The sequence below is a fragment of the Mercenaria mercenaria genome, chromosome 18, assembly GCF_021730395.1.
Source record: "Mercenaria mercenaria strain notata chromosome 18, MADL_Memer_1, whole genome shotgun sequence".
Classification (NCBI taxonomy): Eukaryota; Metazoa; Mollusca; class Bivalvia; order Venerida; family Veneridae; genus Mercenaria; species Mercenaria mercenaria.
Window position 1 is genome coordinate 46,522,296 of NC_069378.1, and position 10,345 is coordinate 46,532,640.

Below are 10,345 nucleotides of genomic sequence, written 5' to 3' on the forward strand. Positions count from 1 at the left end.
AAAAGGAATAAAGGACATTTTTTCTGCTATAATAATAAAAATAGTAAGAAGATATATTGTATTTTGTGTGACTAACTATGATATATGGTACAATAACACCATTTTGCATTCAGTATAACGTCTACTGACCACACCGACTTAAACGGTTTCTTATGGAAACGTCCGGAGAACAACAATACAAAATGTATCTCTGCAATAACCAGAGTCACTCTTCCCAGTGAGTGTGAGTTCTTCATATAGTTTCATTTAGCTGGTGTTTATACGAAATTTAGAAACAACAAATAGTGATATCATATAAAATGAAAACTACTCAATCTTGATCAATTAATGTTGATGAACCCAGTTGTTTTAGATATGATTCACTGATGTGGACAAAGCTCATTGTAATAATATGCAAAAGTTAAATACTAGAAACTAGAACCTCTTAACGTAGTTTACAATCAGAAATACAAATATACAAGGAGATAATTCTCCCATACAAGAACCAAACAATATATACATATTTCAATATTTTGAAACGCACACCAAGAACATTTCAAGAGTAGAATTGTCGTGGTTGTATTGATATATCTACGTCACTTCCTAGTTATGAAGCCATAAGAAGATAGAGTCATGCGTTTTTCTTGATAACGACAATGACAAATTCATATTTGACTAGAAACTAAATAATAGTCTTTGTAACATTTAAATAGATGGAACAAATTAATTTAATGATATTCGTAATTAAATTAATCTTAGTGGCTCTTCAACACACATTAGTGCATTTCAGACATGGCATATGGCAGCTTGGCTAAGTGTTTATGGGTATTATAATCAAATATTGAAGAACGCTCCGCTATTTTTGGAATATAAATTTTTGCTATTAATTTGTACCTTTACAGTTGTCGTTGGAGCAAATTGTTAGCATCAATTTTGTTCTCTGTTTTTTATGTGAAAAACTTGATATTTTCATATTATTTTATATGATTATAGCATATTATGACATAATGATAATCTATATTCTTGCCATATGCCATGATTTATATAGTATTCATCTTAAAATAAAGTCGCGGCCTTATTCCATTTTATAATGTCTTATAGTTGTTTTTAGTTCAGTTTCCAGTGCCTGCTAAAAGCTTACCTGCCTTAAGTTGGCGGAAGTGATGTGTTTGCGGGAAGTTTGTTCATGAGCTGCTAGTATAAATCCAGAAAGTTTATTCTTTGAATTCTGCCAAGTAATAGCTCATGCATTGGCTATCCGTTTACAGCTTCACTAATTCTTGCCTCCTGTCCATCTACGGCTTCAGCCAGTTAATTATTACCAATGCGTGGAAGCTGATAGTTACTTCCGGTGAATAGACTGGTACTGGTATGGAATCCAGGAACAGTCAGGTTGAATGTCTGAATGCAGTTTGCAGTAAAAAAAAACCATATACTTACTCGTCCTTGATAAAATAAAACCATTTATGTTGCAACCTTGCTAAATAAATACTGCTATTTTTCATGGACCTATTATTCTACCTGAAGGTCGTGACGATAATGATATATATTACGCTTTCGTCAATAATTACTGCCCTTGATTTGTCTAGTGCAAAAATATGTCATTTCATTCTTTGACAGCGTGCGAACAACATCATTTCTTTTAAATAATTTTTATCCCACCCACCCACCACTCTGTTGTATATTTTGCGTATGGGTACGTTTGCTGCGTTTGCTTACATATTTCAGATATAGCATCAACTTATTAAATAGAGGATATGGCACACAGATCATAATACGACACATTCAGACGACGGGGCTAAGACGGAATGTTCAGTGAAAACAGCCGTTGTCGTTGAAAGACAGTCGATGTAAATTATGAGTGTACGTGTGCGAAATTCCTTCTAAAATGAACTGCACCAAGGTGCTGAATAGTTTAATGTGAATTCAGTATTGTATTGTGTTTTGTGATGAAGACATCTTAATGAAAGTGTATAAATGAATTTATTGAGTAATTAGTGGCTAAGTCACTTTATACATTGTACGTCGCGGCTTTAAAGAATCATGGCTTTCAATTGATTCTATGTTATTTATGCCGCATGAACGCTTGGTTAGGAATTCATGCGTCCATATTGTAACTTAAAAGTAATACTGCCGCCTATTGGTAACGGCAGTTTTAAAACGTGGAAATAAATAATGTAAGTCGATTATAAGCGTGCGTTTGGCAAAAAAAAAAAGGTTTACAGTGTCACGACTTCATAATCTGTACAGCTATGTACTTTTGTTGTGGGGGCACAAGTACATGTTTTATATTGGTTTAAGGGGTAAAAAATGTAAATTAAATGAATAAAAATGAAAAACCCCTTAACTGTTAGAGGCAGCCTTGACTAAAAAATGTCGGCTGAAGTGTCGTCTCGGAGTCGACTTCCATTGCCAGGCCTGCACTTATATACTTCAAGGTAAAGTAGCTTCTCATCGGCCGTCCCCAAGCGTCGAGAGTTGCATAATGTAAAATAAATCTAAAAAACATGTCTTTGCTGTTCCTCTGACAACCTGGGTCCCACAAAAGAGGACCCCCTTGAAGAGTTTCCGTCTGTTTGCTTAGTGCAGGTCTGCGCCTTGGTTAAACTCTGTGCTGTTTTTTCCCATTATCCTTGCGGCAGAGCAATTAATTTTGTTTGAAATTAGCGGATTAAAAAATCAGCAATTTTGGTTTTAACATTCTGATTCATCTTGAGTAGTTATCCGCTTATACATGTATATATATTAAAAAAAAAATAAATGAATAAGTAATTGAATTTGGTTCAATTCTGGACGTATGGGTTTTTCATTTGGCGTTCATGTGAGTTGTGTGGTTTACTGTATATACGGAACTATTGTTGTTTCCTTGATCTATGTAATATATGAAGTTTTTTCAAATGATTATTGAAGAACGCTCCGCTATTTTTTGAATATAAATTTTTGCTATTAATTTGTACCTTTACAGTTGTCGTTGGGGCAAATTGTTAGCATCAATTTTGTTCTCTGTTTTTTATGTGAAATTTGATATTTTCATATTATTTTATATGATTATAGCATATTATGACATAATGATAATCTATATTCTTGCCATATGCCATGATTTATATAGTATTCATCTTAAAATAAAGTCGCGGCCTTATTCCATTTTATAATGTCTTATAGTTGTTTTTAGTTCAGTTTCCAGTGCCTGCTAAAAGCTTACCTGCCTTAAGTTGGCGGAAGTGATGTGTTTGCGGGAAGTTTGTTCATGAGCTGCTAGTATAAATCCAGAAAGTTTATTCTTTGAATTCTGCCAAGTAATAGCTCATGTATTGGCTATCCGTTTACAGCTTCACTAATTCTTGCCTCCTGTCCATCTACGGCTTCAGCCAGTTAATTATTACCAATGCGTGGAAGCTGATAGTTACTTCCGGTGAATAGACTGGTACTGGTATGGAATCCAGGAACAGTCAGGTTGAATGTCTGAATGCAGTTTGCAGTAAAAAAAACATATACTTACTCGTCCTTGATAAAATAACCTTTATTTTTTCCATTGTTTAAAACATGACAGATTGGATTCTGGTAAGCATTTTAATTCTTCTTACAGTTTTTAAAAAGTTTCTTAACATGCCGTAATATCAGATTTCGTTTTTGTATCCATTTTTATGTGTTAATGTAATAGTGACAGATTTTTAATTTAAAGCTGATTGAATTGTTGTCCACATTAATGATTCTAGTAAAATTGCTACTATTATTACTTTCAAAAACCTAATTTTTCAAAACACGACCGGTTAATTATTGTCAACTAGAGAAGTTGAGAATTCTTTCTAAAACCGTGAATGCGCCGAGCTGACCTTGTTTTATGTATAACTGACGAGAGGAGAGACCAATTATCCTATCTGAGACACAATTCGGAGGACACATAACTAGTACAAATATTGTACAAGTCAAATGGTTTATCGCGGCCAGAAATTTGTACAAACCGGACAGAAGTTGCGAAATTGTCATTTGTGCAGGAAAGAAGCGTTTACCATAATGTCCAGTACTGGACAGGTATAGTGACCATGCACGGACACAACCAATTTTCTCAGAGGGGGTCCGATCCCCTGCCCCCCCCCCCCCCCCCCACCCCTGGAAATTTGGGAAAATGATAAAATCAAGCTTTCTTGAAGGTAAAATTCTTAGTTTCTTTTAGATAAATAATATGAATTATGTCGGGGTCGTATGTAGCAGCAGCCGCATATACTTTACATGCAGTTCTAATGTTGCCTTTTTCGAAAAACATTTTCTTTCCTTCTTGTGTCTTCTTTCCTTTTTCCAGAGGGGGTCCGGACCCCCGGTTCCCCCCCCCCCCCCCCCCACCCACCCCCGGACCAGCGCATGGTGACATATGCTTTCTGTACTTGTGTTTGGTTAAATTTCAACAGAGCACAATTGTCTGAATAGTGTACAAACTCATTACTGTTTTTTCAGGCAAGGTTGGGAAAAAAGTGGTAGACAATGAAAGCAGTAACAGTTTTATTAAAAAAAAAAACAAAACAATGAGACAAACATTTCCAACATCTTTGGACGGTTCAAAAATCCCATGTTAAACATATGATAAAGCCCGAAACGCGTGAAAATGTTCCGAATGTAAATCGGGTGAAATAGGCGCTCTATGTATAATTAGATTATGCGTCTAGATTGATTAAACTGGGCGAGTCTACTTATTTATTACTTGAGGATGGAAAAAGACGTGTTTTTTAAATGTTGCTCTTAAACAAGGGTGGCGGTTGAACTACTAAAAGTACAACAACAGTTAATTCACAACAAATCGTACGGTATGTTTTATAATCAGTAGAAGCTAGTCGTATTTACGCTTATGTGACCTGTTTCATCCATAAGTAAAGAATTCACAGGTCCATCATGAAATATTTTCCCCAGCGTGCATATACTTGTCCTATTCAATATGATCGCGGCGATCAATAACATGCTAGAGTCTAGAGTGTAAAGAAGTTGTTCTATGATTTGATATAGTAACCTTTTTACCAAATATGACACTATTTTGATCTTGATACCCAGTTTTAAACCTGGCCTAAAACAAATTGTCCAGGTTCCTATGAAGAGCAGATAGCAAAAGAAGCCTCTGGAATGTTAACAAGTTTTTATGTGATTTTATAGAAGGACCTTGTATTGTGTTCAGTTTTGAAATACAAATAAATTCCGTAACGTTAAACATTTTAACCAAATGGCATGTATACCGGACATAAAATTCTGCACCTTGTATTTAAACAAGGTTTTCCATGATTTGAACAAATGAACTTGTATATTTCCGACGTCCAGTTTATGAACTTAAGAGTGAGGTTGGGTGAGCACCATAAACCGGTTTAAGCTCCCCAGTGGTGTTTTTGCCACTGGCCGTTCCAAGGCGGCGCCCCACTGTGTTCCTTTGTTTGTTCGTTTTGTCCTCTTGTGTAGGCTTTGTGTGTGTGCGCGTGTATGTGTATGTGTTCCTTTGTTTATTCGTTTTGTCCTCGTTTGTTGTCTTTGTATGTGTGCACGTGTATGTGTGTGTGTGTTTGTGGTGTGCACGTCTGCGTGCTGTAGGTTTCGTTTTGGGGAGACTGCGATTTTGGTACGTGGCATTCGTGTCTTTGTTTTTTTGATATCAAATTCATGACCAGTTATCATTTATCAGGCAGAGAATGTGGTCTTCAGTATCTTTTTTTTATAAGACCACTTATAAAACTATATGTAGTTTTCAAAAAGCAATTATGGCAATGTTTCATAATTTTAAATACTCAGGTAGAAAAGGCGGCCTCTAATGTGTAAATGGTTTACAATGATTTAATCAGCTGACCTTATATTAAAGACTGTCTAGATAATTTAGTTTAAGGCTTGGTCTAGATTAAAACAACTTATGTGCATTCATCATGGACAGAGTGTGGCCTCTAGAGAGTAACAAACCTTGTAATGTAGTTTTTTATCCCTGATGGCCTACTTTTAATCTTGCTTTCGGTTTTATAGCGATGAATTAACTGAAGAGATTGGATTTCGATCAGAAAGAAAACGTGGCATTCGGGGTGTTAACTATAATTCCTTTTGTTGCTGTTTTTTTTTTTTTCTTTTTTTTTTTTTTTTTTTTTTTTTCTATGGATTAGATTGTATGCTTACGTTTTAAGCCGCGATAATCAATATCGAAGGTTTTATCTAAGCAAAGGTTTTACGGACTCCGGGCAATCATAACAGCTCTTATAGCTGATACTTAGTACTCAGAGCTGTGTGAAGTTGGCTAAACAAACGGCATACGACATTCAAAATTTTTTGAATGTCGTTCAGTACAGTACGCGACATACGACGAACGATATTCGAAAGAACTTGAATTACTTATGACACTTATGACATCAATATATTATAAAGTTTAATTTGATTTATTAAATTCACGTTGCAAACTTCCGAGTAAAAGTAACCCAAATATACACATTTTGTCTCAGTTTAGGGGTACCCACTCCGAGTTTCTGCGACTAACACATCAACACTTTACGATGAGGATGGGTAAGACATTTCATTGAAATCCGTTTCAACAGTGCGAAAGAATTCCGCGCCACAGTGGTTTGCAACGGACCGACCAGTCGATCTTTTAGCCGACCATAATATGGCTTTTCAGAATTTGAAAAGGTAGATGAAACTTTGTATTTGTATGCAAAGAACTGTTGAACAGCTATTTGATCAATTGGCTAATCACATATGTGACTGACAAACCTACAGTTATATACGACGTGTAGGACACACTATCTCTTACGTATAATTTACCCAACTCATACGTAATACGTATGACTTTCTTACTCCTACGTTTGACATAGTCACAACTACGCACGAATTCGTGACTCATACGCAGGAAATAGTAACTCTTACGTAAAACATAACTAATACCTACGTAAGGTAAAATAACTCCCACAATGGCATACTTATTCCTGTGTACGATATACTTACTCCTATGACTTATCAACGAAAGCTAAGTCAAGTTATGTAGGAGTTATTATGTTCTACGTTGTAGTGTAGAAGTTACAACGTCCTACGTAAGAGAAATGTAGGAGTTAGTAAGTCGTACGTAGGAGTTAGTATGTCGTACGTAGGAGTTAGAAGTCATACGTAGGAGTTATTTATATGTTATGTCGAAGTTACAATGTCCTAATTATAATGTAGGATGTATGCGATATTATGTCCGATGTTGGAGTAGGAGCTACTATGCCCTGAGTAGGATTTACCTGGCCGTAGGTATCAGTGTGTCGTACGAAGGAATTAGTAAGCCATACTTAGAAGTTAGTTAGTTGTATATAGGAGTTATTCAAATATTTCTGCTGGCGTTAGAACACTTCCATACATAAACTATATTACATGTAACAGGAAGTCTATATAAAAATAGAAAATATGGCATTAGATGAAATCTCATTTATTTATTCTGCTATACAAACAGGTTATTTTATTTCAAGTTATTTGAGATGTAAAATAAGTAAGGGTAATTAAAAATACGTTTATAAATCAAATATACTGATAATGATTGCCCATTCGTTTAGTAAAGTAATGCATTTTGTTTTGTACATGTAGTAGTGCAAGTAGATCTGACTTCCTTATTCAGCAACTATCTCAAATACTTCAACGCTGTCTCTTAACATGCCTATGATCATTTTTGTCATTTGTTGAATACAACAGCTTGATCGAGGTCCTTTATATTCACCACTGAATTTCAGTACTTCGCCTATCAGATTACCATCGGGTCCAAACTGCAGAATATTTTTCGAGTTATGTCCACATACAAGGACATTTTCTGTTTCACTGAGATAACAATCAAATGCACCTTGTAGCTGCTGATCATTATATACCCCAACAACCTGTCCATTGTTACTCAGTACAACCAGACCTTTATCGAAGTCAGCAACATAAATCTTTGAAGCATCTTTAGAAACCACAAGACTTCTGATATCAGAGAACAAACCCTGCCCTGGCTGTTCCTTATTGACTTTTTTCAACTTTTTTCCTGATGTATTGTACATGTAAACTGATGAAGACTCATCTGTTATAAACAGATTGCTGTTTGCATATGCAAGGCCAAAACAATCAAAATCAGTTTTTATCTTGTGTTTTGTTGTCATATAATTTCCTACTGAAATGAAGAAAACTTCTTGTTTCGTTGGAACAGATACTGCCACATTTTGTCCGTCGATGGTACATAATTGCCACGGCACCCCAGGTAGGTTAAAGTAATTTATGACTTCAAAGGTTGAACTGTTTAACCGTTTCAGCTTCAGGTTGTTATAGTCAGCCAGTGTTATTGTTCCATCCTCAAGAGCACAGATACTGACGACATCACATGTGTTTCTGTCCGATTGAGCTCTGAGACAATATGTTTTCTTGTTTTTGATCTGAAGTAAGGGATTTTTCTGTTGAGTTTTCGCGGCAGGATTATGTTCTACAGCTGCGTTAATTTCTGTAAATTCGCCAAGTGTAACAATCTTCTGTAATAGTGGAAGTATTTCGGAATTAGCCGTAAATTCAATATCCCCCAACTGGATCCTCATTTTGTTGGCTTCTATGCAATAAGTAGCATTGTTTACAAAATTTTCTCCCGTCTTCACATTAACAAAGACTTCTGATACATTGGTGTGTGCAGATGATAGCTTTTCTTTAACTGAAGAAACATTAGCTTTGATTGTTTGTAACTGTTTTATTTCTTCTTCAATCTGGTCGACCATAGCTTTAAATTTATTTTCTATTTCATCCACAGAACTCTTCTCTAACTCATCCAGACGGTAATTGATCTCTTTCCTAAACATTTTGATTTTTTCAAGTAGCTCAGACTTCTTTTTGAAGAGACATTGTTTTTCCTGTTGAAAACTGTCAGTTTGTTCTGTCAAGGCTAGGGCAACTGCTTCTAGCTGCAGTTGAAAGTCTGTAGGTGCAACTGCGTTCGGATTGTTTTAAATAAACTCTGGTATATAGAAGATATCCGTGCATAACCTTGAAATATAAATGTAATGGATCTATGACGTAATATTACAGTACTGCAATAGTTAGGCTTTCACATGTAGGATATACTTTCGCTATCGCTTACGACATGTGATATTGTAAAATACAAAGCAGCAGCTGTTATAACACAACTGAGCAGTTTTTATCCGATGCTACCAAACTTTTTAGATAAATCTTTAACAATTGAAAATAGGGCGACCTAATATTCATACATTTTTGTCTCTTCATGAACGTTTAGATATAATTTTATGTTTAGACAAGATGCAGAAATAAACATAAACGACTGACTGAATCAGTTCTATAAGGTAAACAAAATACCTGTGTTCCACTGCCATACAAGTAGAACAACCAACATCATCGTGGTTCCGACAGTACATGTCTATGTGTTTATGGTTGTGTCTGTTACATCTCTCTGTCGGTGCCATAGGTAGTGCTTGGATGGTTCCTGGCTGATACCGACTTTTATCAAGAACCTTATGCCGCATTAGCAAAGGCACCTGGCTGTGAACTTTTAGACAGGTTAAACAATAATAATCGTGACAATCAACACAGAATTTTTCCGCTTCAGTTTTTTTTCCTTGATTTTTACACATTGTACACAGCAGATCAAATGTTTCATCAGAAAGTTTGTCTGTATTAATGTCTCCTCCACTAGCCATTTTGTTCGCTAGTGTGTCCGTCTTATAAACATATAATAATCCACGAGTTGAAATCCATGTACCTTTTCTTTGTTATTTAATTAGCTATTTAACGAACAACACATGTGGTGAAGTGTCGTTAAGTAGCATATATTTAAACAATAGATACGGAAGTTAAGAAAAGGAAATATTTAAAGTGTTAATTGTAAGATTTTAATCAATAAGAGCTTGTTAAACAATGTCATCTCTAATTAATGTCTACGTTGTACATTTATTTTGAAAACAAAACGGATTGAAACAAAGATGTTAGGCAGACGACAATAATTTTTACTTTTATGATTTCAATAAAAAGGTTATGGAGCAGTTGCCTGAGCTTTTTTACCTTTTATCGACATCACTTCATTAACTTTGAAATTCCAACAATAGATTCCAGAAAATTCAGTACGAAACTTAAGAAAAGGCTGCGTAAATATTGTTGAAGTACCGTACCGGAGTTCGTCACGTGGAAATGTTCTACATTTGACTACAACAGCAACATTGCTATCTTTCTAAAGTTGAAATAGGATATTAAAACTTATGACACGCTCAATAATTCCAAATGATGTCTTAAAATAAGGTTAAAATGTGTGCTTATTTTTAATCATGGGCAAATATCTCGAAAACAAGCACACGGACATATACATTTAATTTCATCATATCAAAGGCCAGATGTTCATTAACGACTTGAGAAGTTTCATTGAAAT

At 35.2% G+C, this 10,345-nt stretch overlaps 1 protein-coding gene across 1 annotated transcript; it reads right to left on the reverse strand.

The window, feature by feature from the left end:
- Positions 1–7,374: 7,374 nt before the first annotated feature.
- LOC123534904 (uncharacterized) lies at positions 7,375–9,763 on the reverse strand. The gene is made up of 2 exons (XM_045317376.2): positions 9,283–9,763; positions 7,375–8,955 (listed from the first exon to the last, which is right to left on the reverse strand). Exon 2 carries the CDS (start codon positions 8,769–8,771, stop codon positions 7,569–7,571), a length of 1,203 nt encoding a protein of 400 aa, XP_045173311.2. The 5' UTR covers positions 8,772–8,955; positions 9,283–9,763; the 3' UTR covers positions 7,375–7,568.
- Positions 9,764–10,345: the final 582 nt, after the last annotated feature.